Source organism: Dermacentor andersoni, chromosome 2 (genome assembly GCF_023375885.2).
Source record: "Dermacentor andersoni chromosome 2, qqDerAnde1_hic_scaffold, whole genome shotgun sequence".
In the NCBI taxonomy this organism is placed as follows: domain Eukaryota; kingdom Metazoa; phylum Arthropoda; class Arachnida; order Ixodida; family Ixodidae; genus Dermacentor; species Dermacentor andersoni.
Genome location: NC_092815.1, coordinates 21,823,024 through 21,842,837, shown reverse-complemented (window position 1 = coordinate 21,842,837; position 19,814 = coordinate 21,823,024). Strand labels below are relative to the sequence as shown.

The 19,814-nt window shown below is 38.7% G+C and overlaps 1 protein-coding gene across 1 annotated transcript in view; it reads right to left on the bottom strand.

Moving 5' to 3' along the window:
- Positions 1-9,420: 9,420 nt before the first annotated feature.
- Positions 9,421-19,814, bottom strand: part of LOC126542781 (uncharacterized) — a 230,391-nt gene continuing 219,997 nt past the window's right edge. The window contains exons 5-6 of the mRNA XM_055077440.2: positions 17,497-17,642; positions 9,421-15,271 (exon numbers count right to left, since the gene is read on the bottom strand). Coding sequence (XP_054933415.1) covers positions 15,083-15,271; positions 17,497-17,642 — 335 coding nt within the window. The 3' untranslated portion in view covers positions 9,421-15,082. The remainder of the gene's footprint in view (positions 15,272-17,496; positions 17,643-19,814) is intronic.

The window sequence follows — 19,814 nt, the reverse complement described above, 5'->3', positions numbered from 1 at the left end:
TAGTCATTACATGCTGGTATCAGCAAAAAAAAAATTATATTTATTTGGCAAAGTGGCTGACTAGGCTAGTTGGTAATCATAATGAGTGCATAAAGTGCAAGAAGCAGATGGTTTTCTAATGTAACAATTTTCATCTATTCTTTTTGTATACATGTATAAATACTGCATACCTACATTTTCAGTTGGATATCAGCGCTTAACCAATCTTATTTTGTCCTCGAGTTGTCTCTTGCGCTGCACACACTCGTTCATATATACATTGTAGTATCTGTGTTCATCATATGCTATGAGCCAATATGGAGGTGTGACTGTGGCGCACGGCTTATCAAAGTTTGTTCCTTCATGAACCCCTCAACATCAGAAATGTACAGGATCCTTTTTAACCCCAAGCATGCAAATGTTTCAGTTCAGTAAAAAGAAATGGATCATTCTGTGACTTATGCCCTAACTAGCATCACATCTTTTATTCCTGGATAAATTTTTGCCTGCAGATGAAGGATAATATGAAATGGCATGATGCAACTGTGCACCTGATAACCAAGAAGAAAACTAATATATTAATGCTGTACAAGAAAGAATGAAGAACTGAATTTTTTTAGGGTTTGTTTTGGGTTAGAGCTTTGCAGATTCATTCAGGTTTGGCTCCAGAGTAATATAATGTTTTAGACTTTCAGACCAATTTAAACAGGAATCAAATAACAAAAATCATGTGCCACCAGCTTCCCTCAGCATTTGCAATGACATTAACGGGAACGCACAAGTGTTCGGTTCAGTTTAACCTCACGAGAGCTTCGTGTTGATTTATTTGTTTATTTATTTGGCTTCCTTTTTTATCGTTCCTTTTTTCCCTTTCGTTCCTTCTTTTTCTTTCTTTTTTTTGTACACACACCTGCATATTCATCGCAAATAAATTTGATGCAACATTCTGCTGTAATTACGTGCGTCTTTATCTGCCTTTCTAGCCCTTATATTATTGCAGTAGAGTCCCTATGTTTTGTGGCACACAGTGAAACAATGCAACCTATCCTTACCATCTTGCACAACCCCCAGCATCAAGTATCATGCCTTTTGCTCACAGTGACTAAAATGTCCTACTTGATGTCTATTTAATACACGTACAAGGTATTTACTTTTTGTAAACTGTAAAGAAGGAACCTGCACAAATATAATTTTTTGTTATTACTATATGGCTACAGACTCCATGACGATGGCATGAGGCTTCTATTCCTTAAATGCACAACAAATAACAAATGATTCTATCTTTTCAAGCAATAAATTTAACATGCACACTGCAATGGAGCGGGGTTGCAGGTTTGTTGAACAGGGCTTCTCACATGTCACGAAAGTCGGAGATGGTAGTGTCATGTGATATCAGTAATATGGATCATGACAGTAGTCAAGGTCACACTATGATCATCTTGCTGATAGCTTTACAGAACAACATAATAAGGGAGAGAAAGTGAGAAGGACACTGCATGTTCGGAGGAAAGCCACAGCAGAGGACCAAGCTTATTTCATGTCAAATATGGAGAGAAGTGCTGAGTGAAAGAGACGGAATGGTGGATGTTGCATGCCCAGCATTTCACGATACATTCTGTGGCTTGCAACCCCTGCACCAGGTTGACTGAGTTGTTCTTGAGTAGTTTGTGTTAGTGATACTATGTGACTATCACCTTCGATTTGAGTGACATATTGGGACACCCTTGTCAACACACCCTTGCATTGAGTGCCAATGGGTCCTAAAAGCAGTCATGCTGTTTTTAGCACACATTTTGAACAGGTCACATTAAAAGAGGTGATAGTTAATTATTTGTTGTGAATTCAAGGAGTTCAGTCAGCATACTGTTGTTAAGGAGTTGACAGCTACCTAATTAAAAAAAAGAAAGAAAAAGCTAGATAGAAAATTTTTGTGTCAGTACCCATTTAAGAAATTTTTTACAGGAGAAATACTCACTGTGCAGCACTGACTGGCAGAAAATAGATAAGTATTCAATATGAGCTCTATAGGCAGGTATTTGGAACACCTCCCATAAAATTTTTTACATTCAGAAGGCACAAAGATCTTCAATAGAATTTACTTTCTGACTTTTAGATAACATGCACACCTGGCTAGCTTTATTTGACGTACAAACATAAAAAGAAGCGAAAAAACAAAAAAAGAAGTTTTCAACCCTTGCGATTCCTGCAGAGAATTTCTGTGAAGCTCCAACTGCTCTACTAAAACAACAGCAGTCATTCACAGAAACAGCCACATGCACACAGCATGACTAGTGTACTACTGTGCCTTCTGCTGCTCGTTCTATAGTACTAGACATATTAAACATGAAAACGTCACAGTGTTGCATCTTGACTGATGTATGTATTGTCCAGGCTAGAATAAGGGGCATAGTGGTTCTTCCAGCGGAACAAGAGGCATAGTGGGGAGGGAGGATAGCACACTCCATTGGCAAGACAGAGGATTGAAAAGCTTGCACCAATCTTGCATTTTCAGCATTACAGGCATCATATAGGCTTGTGCTAGCGGTGAGGCCTAAAGAAAGCTTGAAAAAAAAAAAAAAGGAAAGGACCCCTCAGAAACATGCTACTGTATGTCAAATTTAAATTATAGGGTTTTATGTGCCAAAAACCACAGTTTGATTATGAAGCATTCCCGATTGGAGGGCTCTGGAATAATATGGGCACCCAGGGGTTCTTTAACATGCACCTAAATATAAGTATGTGCTGTCCTTCAAGCTCATGAGCTTCTGTGGACAGCAGATGCTGAAAGAACATGGGAATGATGAAGTGTGATGTGCATGTCTGGGGGCTAGATTACGAGGGTTGCAATGTGGGCTTGTTGCTAACGCATCTTGAATAGGTTTACGGTAGTGCAATTAAAAGACAGGACAAAAGAAGACACACAGGGACACACAGCGCTGTCCCTGTCCCTGTGTGTCTTCTTTTGTCCTGTCTTTTATTTGCACTACTGTAAACCTGTTCCAAGATGGGGGATAGAGGCATAACATGCATAGAGCAGTGATGACCTGACAGTGCCATAGCAATGTCATGCAATCAGGTCACCACCATTTCAGCCTTTATGAAAATGTGTTCAGATGGTGACTGTGGCTGCTATTGTCCCACTGTCGCAGCACAACACCCTGAATGGTTCACTTCCCACCAAAGTGCACCAGAGGCTACACTAAACTACTGAGGGGTGGATAAATCTGTCATGTTTATATGTCTTTGATGTGCTCATCTGACAGCTCACAAAAGCAACAAATGTTGGTCTGAACAGTCTTTAATCATTGGTAATGTGGTTTTGAACGATTCCTTCAAAAAGTTTTGGCCTGAATTTGACTTTGGCACGGAAAAACAAAGGAAAGAAGCAAAAACTCATCACCCTATTTCTCTTTTGGCTCAGTTCTCATTTAGTTCGATAACTTGATACAAAACCTTTGACATTTGCATAATGCGAATAAAATTTCCTGCAAGGGAACTTACAGGCCCCTGTGAGGTTCTCTAGGTTTCAACCCAAGCTATCTTGTGTTACCAACATTACAATGCTTTACAAACTAACTGAGCACTCATCTCTATCCATATAAGCTCATGTTCACCTGTCACAAAACTTGTGTGGCAGCTGCATTTTTGGCCCTAGTCACTTCCCTAGTATAACAACATTCTGAAACTTCCCAAGGGATTTGCAGGAAAAAATGTCAATATGCATTTTTGGCACTTAAATGCAAGATAAAAGGGCACAACAAGATACTATGCTGCAACTATGATGCCTTTTGCTCTGCAGGAACAAGTTGATGCTACATACACTTATCATTCATGCTGCACATTTCTCACATAATGTAGTGTATAATGCCCAATTCCCAGAACTGCAGCCAGAACTGCGGGCCAAGATGAATCATGCAATCCCGATGTACCTGTTATAGTTCACCTCAATTTCTTACCGAGGCTGAACTGTGACTAGTTTCATGATGCTAGCTATAATAATATGGTGCCACTTTCATGCTGCACTTTGCGAACATTATATATGTGTGGGTAAGGTTGAAAAATGAATAAACAGTTGGCACAGATTATTCTGCTCATTGTCAATTTACAAATATCCACAACTTTATAAAATCTCAACAAATATTGATGCACTTCTGGGCCCAGCTTGCTGGCTGAACATTATAATCTCGAGCTTTTTAATGGTTTAAGAATTGGCTGTATAATTTTTACCAGGTGCTTAGAGCAACACCGTCCAGGTCTGACCTGGGCTGTGTGAACATCGATGAGCATAGTGATGCTGCATACCATTAAGTAAAATGCAAAACGAAACCAGCAACGATGCTACCACACGACACAAGCCTTTTGAATCTGGAATAACGGCATCAAAGACGTTTTGTTATTTCTATGCTTTTTTAAAAGCTGCGCATAGCAACACTACTAAACATGCAAAATTAAAGCTATAGCTCAAGACAACCATGCTGGTAGAAGTCACTGTTAAAACAACTTAAAATGTGACTGGCACAAAATAAGGCATTGTCTATGCAAAATCAGTGACATCTGCATCACACTATATTTCTAGTATACTGTAATATATTAACATGAACCTATGATTTGTTCAACACTACAAAGAGGGAACAAAGCGAATAAAATGATCAAGGTGCAAAGGAATATTATGCTTTGGCTTCTATCATCTCATGTTCTCAATGCAAGGAGCTAAATACATCGAAAATTTGTCTATATAGAATATTTCACAATTAGAAAAACTTGTGTCAAGCTTGGCCATGTGGCATTGTCTTCAAGGAACAATACCACTTCATGAAGAGAGTCACCAGCAAATTTCATGAAGGCCAACAATTTTGCCTTGGAAACCTCTTGCACTTTTAGAATTCAGCACAAAAACCAAATCTAGCATACTGAAGTTAATTTTCTTCATCGACACACTAACAGAGGCAGAGAAACATGTTTTTGACAAGCAAGTGAAGTTTCACAGACATGAACTAACTACTCCGTGAAAGAAGTTCTGCTATTTCAGCACATATAACAATCAGATGGGCAGCACGAGGCTTCAGACATACATAAACATGCAAAACATTAGCAAAATAGAAAAATGACTAATGTTGGCCCAACATACATTACTTGTAACAGCATGGTAGTCTCCAATTGACATAAATTTGTGATACTAATCTAAGAAAATTCAGCTTTGAATTAGGCAAAACTTCAAGAGAAGGTAATTGTTTTTCGCCATACATGATAGCAATATAAAAATAAGGAACTTTGCTTCAGAGGCAAAACATAGTAACTGTGCTCACAGTTATACTGTGTTGCACACAGACTCGAAACCTTCGAACAGTTATAAAATTCAGCATTCACGCATGTTTAGCACACTGCACACACAGACAGTTTTTCCCTTGACAGAACTACAACTATGAGCAGGCTGTAGCAAAAAATGAAGATATCTCAATACAACTAGAATTTATTAGATATGTTGTCTGATGTGATATATCAGCATGTACATTTAAAAACAGCACAGCTTTTATAGATGACTTAATCAAAATCAGAATTAAAATAATTATTAAAAATATCTGAATTCACCACAAATGCTAAACCTTGATTATTTAATGTCTTCAAGGCTCATTAGTGGTCATAGGCACCCTGCACCAGCCAAACAGTGCTGCAACTCTTTTATTCATCATCACAGTATTGCCAATGCCAGGTTAAGCATTCTGAACGACAACAGAAGCTTTCTTTAGTTCTTGCCTAAGCATGATGTGCCAAGCCTTTTGCAGCTTATTGCAGGGTTAGGATATGGGAATGATTGTTGCTCTGTACTTAACTGTGGTTGTGCCCCATCATGCAGAGTGGGTGCGGTACTTCTACAGGTCATGGCCAGTCTTAACTTGAGACAAGTCATGGCAAGTGGTGTCACAAGTGCTTCTTGTCTCTTTGCACTGCATGTCTCTTTACCATTTTGCATTGTAAGAATGAACATACCGCAGCAACTCATGAGCTATAAGAAATGCTGCAGTGGAGGAGCGTGGAGTTCTTTAACATGCACCCAATGCATGGCACACAAGAAGTTTTGCATTATGCACCCCCGCCAGCATGCATAGTCGACCAATTCTTTAACAGTACTGCGTGAACATCGACTGACCGACCAGTGAATGCCTTCTAATGGCACAAAGCGACTAATTTAGCAAGGGCAAGAGAGACCAGCAAGAGATCAACAAGTGCTTGCTGATATTCATTGTTTCGCGCCATTAGGAGGCATTCACCGGCCGGCCAGTCGACACTCGTGCAGTCCTGTTAAAGAATCGGTAGGCTGCACCTGTTGTGACAAGGAATAAAACGTACGATGTAGTGCTCTGCAGCAAAACACTATAACCACCAAACCACTGCACTGATTATTTTGATTTATTTGATCACTAGGCTGTGTGTTCTGGCACAGCAGTCCTGATAAAGGGCTTTGATGCAAGGTGCCTTCACTAATGTTCACTCTTTCCCCAACCCCTTGTTTTTCGTTCCTCTGTCCTGCCAATCCTAGTGCCTTAGCTTTTCAGGTAATTGTGCTTAGTATACTAATTTGTAGCCACGAGAGTGCTTCCATGTGCAATGCAGTCCCCTAAACCTTTTGTGTCTGCAAAATATGTGCAAATGAGGAGCGACCCCCTATCTTCACATGCTTGCCCAGTGTCACAATGTCGGGAAGGCCACCAGTGGAAGACATTTATAATGGCAATATTGATTCGTCCATCACTTTTGTGTCCTGAAGACGTACTTGGAGTGGTATTCAGTGAAGCAGTCACGCTCTTTGTTTAAGCACAGAACTGCCTTGCACTGGTGACACTGGTGCATGGACCGCCGCTGGAGCTTCATCATGCTGCACATAACACAGCGCCGCTTGGTGCAAGGCTCGGGGAAGTGGTCCGAATCCCAAGGCCACCACTCTCTGCCACTAACTCGCTGGTCTCGAATCCCTGAAATAGAATGGTCACAATTTCATCTAAACCATCAACCTCATAATTTTAAAAAAGTATGCTGTAAGGAGCAGATTACGATATGAATGCTCTTATGGCAATAACAAGAAAACGAGAGGTTAGTTGTGCTGAGCAGCACATCTGCACGCCATCAGTACCCACCATACTGCTGAACAAGACAGGCATCAATAAAGAAGCTGGTTATCTTTGTTGGTTTTTGTTTTGTGTGTGCTTTAGTATATTATTAACATGTAGATATATGAATAAACATAACTGGAAGCCAGCACTTCGTGTGCGTTGCGACGACTAATTATGTTTTATGAATACAGGTGTCAGAATATGTATACAATAGTAGAGAAGTCAACTAATTACTTTCTGTGAGTGTAGTTTATATAAGAATTGCAATTAAGGATTGCAGAAAGCATCAAGACACTACAGCCAAGGGCATGCCATGAGTCAACCGACTCTTGAGAACATATGTAGTGGTCACGGGCTTATATCATGTCGGCAGTATGCAATCCTTTTGTAACTTAGCTTTCTCGTTTACATATTCCAATTTGCACTTGCAGATCCAAAAGATCTGCAAGTGCAAATAATGGGTAAATACATTAAATATATTTACCCAAGCTGAAGAATGCCAAAGATTTCTCTCAAACTACTATCAACAGTGTGAAACCCAGCACTACAATAAAAGAGAGAGGGAGAAGTTATAAAAAGGCCTGCAACAAAAAGGAATCCCAGTGGTTAGGAGCCATTGCAAATATACATCTACAACATACAGGCTAAGGGCTACTACAATGTTGAACAATGTGATAACAAAATATCGAAGAAATCGCAGCCTACTGGAGCATAAACGGAGCGAAAAAAGAAATAGAAAAACAATAAAAGAAAGAAGTTCTCGAGTTAATATTCTACATGGCGTGCGTGTTGAAAGCATTCAGTCAGATGTACCAGACATACAACTCAATCTTCTGTCAATTTGCATCTGATGATGGTTAACAGATTGGATGGAAGAAGCTTTCAAAAAATAAGGTTTGAGAGCTAGGGTGCTCCTATCTAAATACATGTAAAAGGAGAATCCATTCTTCTAGGCAACCCCTGCAAAAAACTTGATAAGGTATGTTGCATTTTAAAAAAAAGAAGACTTAAAACCTAGTGACTGTTGGTTTCAAATTTTTTATATAGGTCGTCATTTCTTTAAAAAATGGGCAAAAATTGAAAATGTTCAGAAAACGAAACTATCAAGTTAACAACTCCGTAACTCATAAATGAAAATGATATCACAATTCTGTGAATTGCATCTCATAGTACATCTAAAACGGACAAAATTGATATGGTACACATGAATCTCAAAAAATTTAGTAATGTGGAAATACAGCCTTTGCACAACCCTTCTACATGACGTAACAAATTCAAGTAAGATATAATTTGACCTAATTAATTTGTACGCTTTGAATCATCTAATGGATGCTGTTTACAGAACTGTGATATCTGTTCTTCACGGAGAGCTATTAATTTGTAAACTTCGTGCTTCTATATTTCTAAATCTTTCGAATTTTTGAAAATCTTTTTAACAACACTTAGGCCTTAAATCGAAATCTCGCTTCAAACAGTCACTAGAATTTAACTTTCTCTCTCAAATGCAACAAATTTCTTTAAAATCGGTCCAGGGGTTATCTCACAAAAGTGTTCTTGAATGTTACATGTTTTTGAATAGGCCTAAGAGCTAAAGCTTGATCTTAAGGTAAGATTTTAAAAAAAGGTGAATGTATTACACTTGACAGCAGGTAGTCAGGGCATTTCAAAGCAAATATGAAGTCAGTAAGTTCATCCTATTCACTCACCAACAGCTTAAAACCCCTGTGTAATGCTTTTTCATAATTTAATAAAACTAGCATAAAACTTGGCGCATCTCTTCAGAAAACAATGAATCTATCAATGACTGGAAGTGCTCTGCTAAATATGTTAGTTTTATTAGAACAATTTTATGTGAATTATATTTGTAAATATCAGACAAAGAAAGGCAACAAACGGCTAAATATTAAATGCTTACCATGACATATTTACACTGACTGAATTTTGGTGAAAAATTACTAAGATTATGTAATGTAATGAATTGGTGTTTTCGCATAGTACATTGTGACTGCTGAAGTAAAGTATTTTAATGTGCTTAACTGCTGGCACAACAGAGCAACATTACAGTGCACATCATAAATAAATTTAACAGATTTCTCCTTAAATTTGTTAATGATAGTGCTGCCCATATTTGCAGCTTAAGGAAGGCTCAGAAGTTGAGAATATGAAACAGTACATTTTCATCAACAATGTTTTATATATTCTTGACCACAATCAAAACTTATTTCACCACAGTCTATGTTGATGCACACAACAAATATGTATAAAGAATGCATGGAACAAAACTGATGCTTAAATGAAATTCATATAAGCGTCAGAAACAAACAGTGAGAAATGTGGCTTACTTGCATTTATTTCTTATGTAAATATATTAAATATCCATTTCACTCCACACTTACACAGATACATATAGCATTGCACGCAAAACGCAAACAAACCCTAAAAAGGCGATTTCATTGCAATCATGTTGCAAAAAGTACGGAAGACAATTGTTAGACACATCCTTGAAGTGTTATGCGATATGGCAGAGCGCTTTCAAATTCACAAGCATAAAGAAAAAGAACTACTTTATCTCATATTATTATTTATCTCATTCTCAATCATGAGAATGGACAGCCATAAGAATAGCAGTTTCATTACATAATAGCTGTCCATGAGGAGCAAGCTGTCCAAGCTGTCTGGCTTGTACAGAAAGGAAAGTAAGATAGAAACCCATGCTGAGTAATTCGCAATAAGGACCTTCCAATCAATAATGTGAACTTCAAACTACAAATATATTAAGCTAGTCAAAATACAGACACGGAAAAAAGAATGACTATGTAACAAAGAATTTGCTTCAAATTTCTGCAAGACAAGCACAGCCAATGATAAGCACAAAATATGTTTATATGCTCAAATTAAGTACAGAATGGGCAGGTCACACTTCAGCACAAGAAAAAATTTAGCAGATCACTTGCAACATGGAAGGTTTGTACAGGTGGGAAGAGGTTACAAAGCAAATACACATGATAAGTTTTTTATATTACTTTCAGGACCTTTGTGAAAGCCATGAAAGAAAGCAACTATGCACCACTTTAGCTAATGTAGCAGCAAAATTGTGCAAAGATCAGGTGCAGCTCCACCATTTCATTGTGTGTTCTATCCCAGACACATGGTAATCCAAAGCCTACTGAAGTGAAGGTTCACAAAAGCTCATGGGAAAGCACATAATCCCACTTGTACTGCTGTGCAACCACTTCATGGGTAAAGCTTTAAGCCAAAGACATCACACTTGGTTCTTTTAATTTAATGAAGAACTTCTGTTTCCAGTGAACGCCAAGTTCAAAATGAAATATTTCTTATATTTTAAGGCATTCAGCTTTTATACATTCTGCTTGCATGCCGTGGTAACCAGCTATTTCATCACTGCAGTAAGACATGTTGGTCACAGTTAATTTGCAAGAAAGAGGAACCTACTGAATCATTTTGTTTACAAATGTTCTTACAGGCTAAATCATGCCATGGAAGAAATGAATGAATGAATGTAGAATGCTACAAGCCATGTGTGAAGTTTTGAAATATTGTGGTTGATCATAACAACAGCTTCTGTTCTAATTTGCAATAAATATACCTGTGTATGGCACAGGTGATGAAATGACAGGGTTCTAAGTAGTGACTGATGATTCTGAAGATGGACTTCCTTTCAAAGAATCTATCAGTGTTAATAAAGTCGCTAAACAATACATTATATTTGCTGGCCTAAAGCCCACTTCTCAGATAGTACTCAAACTGAACATGAACATTGACTTTTAATAGTAACAATAGGACAAAAAACAAAATATGACTAGAAATAACAGACTAGCTTTACTTGACTATAAAAATAGCACTAACATATCAAACAGACTAGCATTTCTGGACTGCACCACTAAGAAACCAAAGACCAGGCATGTTGTCTTTTGGTCCTCCTTTCTTGCTTAATAATAATTCCTCATTTGCTCAATACTCAGCACTAATAGTTCAGTAACCAGAATGAAGTTTCCCATTCAAAGCCACTTCATAAACTCAACACAACATGTTATGTGGAAGAAAATAAAGAATACTTGAAAATGGTGGAAGGGTTCATATAACCATTCACATGAAGAAACTGAGAGTAACACAAAAGACAAAAATCCAGGTAAAAGTGCAAAACATAAACATGTGACTGTGCACTGAGCCACTGTCAAAGTTTCCAAGCTGGCACTGCGTGATTCCTGCATGTAACTGCACAGCAGGGCCACGGACATGAATCAAGTAAAATGTAACAGCTTAGTATACAGGCTAAAATTTATCAAATTTCTAATTAAAGTGCAATTATTAAATACAAGAAACCCATGTCTGATAAAATAGCCTGTTTTTCACTACAGATGAGCCACTAGTCAGGCCCAAAATAGCGATTTTCAAAGCAAACATGTTTTCTTCATGTCAAATGTACATTTATACAATGGTAAGCATTTGCCAATCACTTTGGGACTGAAATGAAGGCTCACTTTAGCACTGTGCACCAATGAACATGAATGAAAAACAAGAAGTTCACGAGAACCAGGGCACACGCTTACACCAAATTCTAAATCGAGTCGTGTAAGCCAACTGGCCCAATTCCTGTTTCAACCGCTGAGACTGCACTTAATGCATGCTCAACGGCTAGTAATATGTTAAGTGCTTTACCATGGACTCTTAGTACTGACACACCGTGTGCGACCATTTCAATGTGACACAACAGCACACTACGCATGCTGACCTATGCAAGCTGAACGAAGTAGTTGGATGAAGGAAAAAACGAAATAATAATTCCTGGGCATGAAATTAAGCCAGTATTATTGGCAGCTGTTTCACATAACTGCACTCATATTGTCTGTGCTTAATAAAGAGCATGAATTAAGATTAATACAACACCCCCTTCTTAATTACAAAAAGTGAAACTACAAAGGCATACAAGGCTACCTGAAATATCTAATGATGCCATTCTTCTAAAAGATAATATCAATAAATAATTATTCATTATGTACGAATTAAACAGATCCTTACATGCACGAGGCAGCCTCCAATGACACTGCACCTGTTTTAATTTTTGAAGAATGCACTATTATTTTAAGCATTGTGCACTTCTTCATCCAAATGCATGTTCTTTACAAAATACGGATACCACTTTGCTGAATATTTTGAACCTGCAGAAAGACTTGCAATAAAATTTATCTATTCTTTTACATAGAAACACATAAATATAACAGTGACATAAACATAGTAACAATGGCTGCCTGTAAGATGTGCTTTGGAGTACTATAATATGCTTCACTATTTCAAAATCAGGTAGTTTGACTGAGTTCAATAGTCCAAAAGGTTGCCCATTATTCTTGGACAGTACATTTAACTCAAACTTATGATGGTCCAAATTAACTTCACACCAACTGCTGGCAATGAATTAGCCACACTCACAACTGTTTAATGCATAATGATGCAAAAGGACTGAAGAATGAAACAATGTACACAGACAACGTACAATGTGGCTGGTTATGATGGATCACCAACTCGCTTCAGTATTCACTTTATTTAGCAGAGTTCAATATTATTTATATTCTGCATGCACTTGTCTCCACAAGACATTGTTCTGGGAAGTACACATTGATGACCTGATCACCAGAACCTATGATAACGTACTCATATATGATAAGTCAAACAACATGCAAGAAATATTACCCTAACCTGTATTTTTGCATCACTAGGGATTTGCCCTAAGTCATAAGACAGGCGACATGAAGTCACTGTGCTGTCCATTGTACAGCTGTTGATGTCAACATAGCCATAGCTCTCAGCAATTCAGCTTAATTATACTGTTTCTGGGAGATCATTTTTGCTAATAAAGACATCAGCTTATTGTTCAAGTCATCTACGATAAAGGGGCCTCTGCTTACATTTCTTCGATCAACACTGTTCCCATCAGCAAGAGTAGCAGTGGTGGTGCTGGTCAGAATTACAAACCTGATTGTTTAAATGGCCCTTCACCAGGTCTGGACATTTTGAGCTGACAAGCGCAGTGTACACAATGTGCACTAACAACTGTGTCTGCTAAGTATTATATCCCTATGCACTGCAGAAAGCACTTCAACTTCAAACCAAATGCCGTTTGCCCTTCTCCTCATGGGCGCTGCGCTCCCAGCTGGAGAGTCAACGTATATCGCACAAGTGCACCTACATACACGGCAGTGCTGTGACGTCGCTCATAGTGGCACATGACTTTGAGAGTTATTCAAGGCAACAGCAATAATCTTATGGATCTGTTGCTTCAATAGACAAATTAAAGTTTTAAGAAATAATAAAACCTCCAAACCAAGAGTCTGCGTGTCTTTTTTTTACTTCGTACCATAGCAAGGAAGATGTAATTCTGTTTCATCTGCTTGTTTCTATGTCGTGCAGTAGAGAACAAAACTATGCCATTTTCTACATGTTCCAGCACGTGATCTTGCTCTGTGATCCGTTTGCATCTGCCTCAGTGTTCGCATGGCATTGACATATACCGCTAGTCAGGTGTTTCTCATGCACAGCTCAAAACGAGACAAACACAACAGTTCACATGAGAGACCATCTATGGAAGTGCGCCACGCAGCAAAAAAGCGTGAGGAAGAAAAAAAGGATCCCCGCCCCTTCCAGTCCGTGAAGATGGTTGAACATCAAAGCTGTGTTAGTTACACCGAGTGTTACGCCATGCAAGCCAAACTTCGCAAGCACTTCATATTGTAAATCTTTTGTTTCACCATTCTTTCACCTCATTCTTGCTTTTGTGTGCTTTGCGTGGGGAGAATGCTTTCAGAGTGCATTTTTCTGAGGTTCTCCCATTGTGTGTGCACTATTATATTTTTTTTTGCACGTGAGATTGGATTGGTTTGACGATTGATGTCTTTGTGTTTCTTAATGAGCTTGTACACATGTTTGGCTGCGATGGAGAGAATGACGTCAATGACGGTATGCCCGCAGTCCACTGTTGTCGCTTGCATTTGATGTCTCTCAGTGGCGTGGCTAGCAGCATCTGCCCGGCATTGCCACTTGCCATTCTTCAAAATTAGATTGCTTCAAAATTAAATCTGTCCGTCAAGTTAAGACAATGAATGGCTCATGCCCCCTTAAGCAATGGCTCATACCCCCGTAAATGCGGCCTCCCCGTTACGACGACAGAAGTGAAATTCTACACTGGAATGATGAGCGGCAACGGAGCCAGCTGTGGAAGAAGACATCGATGACGAACATGGGAGCAGTGGCACGAGCGCGTTCGCGGGGTAGCGCCAAGGGGCGCCAACGAACCAGCTGTGGAAGATGACGATGACGCTCAAGCCATTGCTGATGATAGCTTTAGCCAAGTCCAACAAGGACGGCACAGAGTCCACATAAACAGCTTCGCTGTAAAAAGGGCAGGGCCCACGTATGCGTCAAGTGATCCTCCAGCTGTGGTATGGGTGAAATCAGGGAAGGAATTTCGCTTGTGGAGGCTAGATGGGGGCAAGTGGAGAGAGAGTTATGTTGACGGTGACGCTCACCTCCTGAAATCATGGGTTCACGGCACTGAAACATTTCTGTCTCGGCTATTATTGAACCAATTTGAAAAATTCTTGTGGTAGAATGCTCCCTAGAGGGCACGTGACAACTTCCAGTGCATAACCAAAATTTGCTATGTGGCCTGGTGAGGGGCTCTTTAAAGACGAACAATGAATGTTCAGCAATTTCACCATATCTTCATACCACCACTGGTCATCATCTACTAGCAGTGATTTGTGTACATGGCTGCCAATTCACGTGCAGTGGAAAGTGTGCGTTGCAACCATTCAGAAAGTAGAAATTCGTGCCCTATTTACCAAGCTTCAATGCACAAGGATTCATCTGGCAATGAGCAGTCATTCACACAGCAAGGCTGGTAACTAAATTCACAAAACAAGTCACTGTCAGATGTTTCAGACTTGTGCATCATTTGATGGCCACAGAGCCTATTCTGCTCAGTCATTCCCATTGGCATAAGGGTGGCATGAGTCAACATGCTGTTCCAAGTCAGCCATGTTGGGCATGGTCTTCAGGCAGAAGGGGCAGGTGAGTGCGAGTTGCAATGGGCTGGGCTGGCTCACACCATGCACACGTCGCATGTGACGCCACAGATGGTCCTTGCGACTGATGATCATGTTGCAGATCTGCAGTGCACCATGTGCAAGAAAGATATTGTGCATCACGCATCACACCACACTTGCTACTTGTAAAGAATGTCTCAACTTCATGACACTGAAACCAATAATTTAAGCCATTGTTTACAATGAACAGGTTTCCAACAGCCTGCCTGCATGTTATACGTATAGCCTAAAAAATAATTAATTTGTAATTAAAGAATTTATTATATTTAGCCACTTGCATCAACTTTCCACGCTTTTTCTTTTTTTCATGCAATTTACAAAGGCACACCAAAATACAATTGAATGAAAGCTCAAGAAACTGGGCACAACAGCACTGTTTACTAGAATCTGCATTTAGCTAAAGAGTGCCCCAACAGTTAACAAGATCAATATAAGAAGGTATGACAAAAAGTAAAACGCCATTTTTATATACTAACAATCTTTCCAGCTTTAGAATGAAATGGTACTTATGCAGCTGCTATAAGACGATTCTTTCTCTGCTTCGCCTCTGGCAGTTAGATGGTTGACTACATGTTTTTTTAGTGTTATTTTAGTGCAGCAGCCATTCTAAAAAATGCCAATGGCCTCACAGTTATTGTATCACTGATGGCTGTGCTGTGCCACAATAAAATAAGTTAATGAGCATAGCTAGACTACACTCAACTAAAACAAAGCTTGCTTACATCAGCCTGAAGTCAAACTATAAAAAAGAAAAGAAAAAACTGAAAAGAGAAATAGGAAACGGGAATGATAAGTGCAAACATCTGCATGAATTACAATGGTACTAATATCCTGTCCCTTTTCGCACACCATGTAGTAGTTAATCCATTGTTTAGAAATTTAGTTCAAATTAGTCAACATTTTTAAGCTCGAATGATACAGAAACCAACTACCTCCAAGCACGTTGTCTCATTTGAGCAGCAATTACATTTAAGCAATTTCTATCTAGTGAGAGCCAACTGTGCGTGTTAATAAGCTACTAACAAGAAACAAACTGCCAATTTAATGACAGATCAAATCAGCACTTTTATTTCTATGTGGTCAATACTAAATGGTAACCTAGAATCCTCTACCACTGTGCTTCACACTGCCCAAGTGTAGCTTCGAAAAACAACACCTCAAAAAGTACCATTACTATTACCATCAATATGAATTCAACGTTAATGTAATCAATCATTAGACACATGAGAGAAGTTGATGCTGCACCCACAGAGATTTCTAGTCCACACTAACAGATGCCATAAGGCTAACAGCTGCATAGTTGGCTTTCTACACAATACACTTGTTTTCATCAGATCAATTAGGCATAACTATGATTCGTACATGCCAATAATTAACCAGTCTTATGCAGTGCTCTGGCTTGCCTTTCTACTTAACTCAGCCATATGTATATTCTAGCTATTATTTTTGGTATCCAAGGCTTAGGATGAAAACTGATAAGTCTGTAATACAATAATGACATTTAGGTAAGCAATATGTATAATCTGTACGGGCTATCAGAATTTTGCACAGTATTTCTCTGCAGGTGGATCTTTGACCTTTTGTAGATTATGGACAGGTTGCTCGCTAAATCGGGCTAGTGCCAACACAAGTGATAAGCTGAGCCCATCATGCATTTAACTGCTGCTGAAAGATTGCTACTGGTAAGAATAACTGATCAGCTTGTGTCTAGTTGCATGGACACATAACAGATAACACCAGGCGCTTTAACGGAAGTGCTCTGCATGTTTGCTAATATGATCGTAGCATGCACGGAAGCTGCCACAAATCACAGCTAACCGCAGGAAGACAGAACATAACTGTTTAACTTCATCAGAAAAGGCATAATGTAGTTTCATCATGAAAAGTAGAGCAGTGTGTACTTAAAATTCCAGACTACTGCGATACTACCAATCAACAAGAACACATATGTAAAGGCTCACCTGAAGGTAATATTACTTTGTGATTTCTAGTTTTTCAAGAAAAACACTGCTTTACAAAGTGCAAGGGGAATAATTTATTGAGGGAAAACATTTCTTACCATATGATAAAAAGAAACAGCTGTTTTTATAAATTTGGCACAATTTTGAACATTTCTTTCAATGGACAAAAGGCCTGTATGAGTTCAGAATTCCAAGTGGGGAATGGGTTATCTTTAATAAGAATAAGATGCTGCTGCTGCAGCCATGCAAATATCCTGTCTACTAGTTTGAAACTCTACAAAACTCATCGTCCTGACAACTTGTTAGTCAAGAAAGACTGAAGCTCACTTGACAGGTGAAGCGCTCTCTAAAGGGCACGTGGATCAGCTCGTGGCGCCTTAGTGCGCTCCGTGACCGCAGCTCTAGCTTGCATAAAAGGCAAGACCAGTGATTGCCTTTCCTCAGTCCATACATCTTCCTCCGTGAGCGAACATCTTGAAACCAGAGGCAAGAAAGAAATGGAGGAGAATGATATGGCTCTTTGTGTAACATGAAACCAATGCAATGCACTCAAACTCAGCACTCCACTGATCCCATAGCAGGCTTTAGCTCACTCAGTGAAAAGCTTGCTGTTGAAATTGAAACTGCTTTTAAATGTTGAAAAAGAATCCTGTACACAGGCTGCATTCACTAGCCAGCAAGAAATCAATTTTCCCTGGAAGTAGGACTAAGTTTTGTAGCCCTGTTAAGTTTCCAGCAGATTAAAGCACACTACATTTGCTAATGTATCCCTGGCATACCTTGCAAATAATTTTAGTCAGCTTATCAGTTAACTAGTGAAAATTGTGCAATCAACAAACGAGCAATGAAGACTTTAATTGCCTCACATGATAAGTGCTAAAACAAATACCTTGTAATAAAGAAAGATCCTTGTACCCAAATAGTAGCATAAAGTAAGCATGCATGACACCTACATGAATAACGTGCAAATCAGCTGTGTGCAACTGCACATACTATGGCAACAATCAGCAGCACTGTACTTAAGAACATGCAATTTTCAAATGAAATGTTCACGACATGCACAGTTTGAAGATCACAACACATTTTCTATGGATCCCAAAACCTTTCCAGGATGTCTAAAGCCTTGCAAATTGTGTTATTTAGTTCTACTTCCGCTTCATGAAGCATCTCAAATTGAAATTTCCCATGAGTTACAACAAGCCAGCACACTGTTTTCTCACTTCTTTGACCAACAACGCTGCTTTCACTAACAACAGACAAGTAGAAAGAGACAAGTAAAACTACCACAATTGTATCAATAATAACTCGTAGCAACCTTTACAATTCCTAACAAAAAGTGTGAAAAAAATAGTTAACAAATAGCTCAATGAAGTACTCTGGAAAAAGCTTCGCAAACAATGCAATGAAGAAATGGATACATAAAATCACACTAAAGGAAAGCCTACTTCTGCTCTGATGATGCGGATGTTACATCATGTCTTTCATTATATTATATAAGCAAAATTAACACTACTACAACAACATATTCAGGACGAGTGAAAATATGCCTTGCCTAAATTCTCTTACCCATTTCTTGAGTTTTTATAGATCTATACCTTCAAAAGAGTTACCTTATCGACTGACGTAAATGGTAAAGACATAAATAAAGCATGTTCATTCCTCTTTTTTTGCTCACAGTAAACAATCTTCGAAATATGATGTTTTAGTGCTACATACCAAAAGGCACAAAGTAAGGGCATGAAAACAGTAAAAAAAATCTTGAGGGCTGCAGCAAAATGTCAGCAAAGTGGGAGGGTAGTGTAAAAAAACATTGCATGGTTTGTAGAGATACTAGTTGCCAGCAATATCTACTAGTCTATGAATACTGAACCTTGAAGCATATAAGAAAAGTTAAAGAGGCAACAGGCCACCTTCACTTGCTCCAAGCTTCGCTGCAGTCATGAGACAGCATTAAATATTGGAATAAGAGTTGGAACTTTTGCCAAGTGATTATTTATTAAACAGTTCATTACATACAGCTTTTCTTTTTGATTTTACTGATCATGTCAACCTTTTACAGAAATGTAAACATAAGCTTATTAACACTGGTCATAATTATAGTTTCATATAAATAAAGTGAATTCAAGAACATGTGTGCATAGCCAATGGCAAAACCACCCCATAAACAATCTAGCTTGGTGTGAAGTTACCAAATTATTAGAGGCACTTGAACTTCCATGATAACAAAGCTTTAGAGTAAGTACACAGTCTGGGAGAAATAAAACCTTGCAAAAGCACAGCACTTTCATGAAGGCTCCCAACAAGGCACGTCACATACAGAGTGAATCTTTCTAACTTCGTCTGAGAAGGTGGACAGTGTATGGAAAAGAAAACTCAGCATGGGTTTCAGAAGCACTTGTAGAAGGCACTACTATATACAAGTGAATATATGCCTGTTGAGTAAAATATTCGAGAACACATATATTCCGCGGAACAGTCATTCTTAACAAGACCTAATGTATTCACACAGATTTCATACATACTGGTGTATGTAAGTTCAGGTGTGAAAAGAAGAGAAGATGCACCCTTCACATGCAAACAGTATTACGCAAAATTGCGCCTGCATTTGCAAGCATTCATTATGGTGTAGCATCTGTGAATATGAA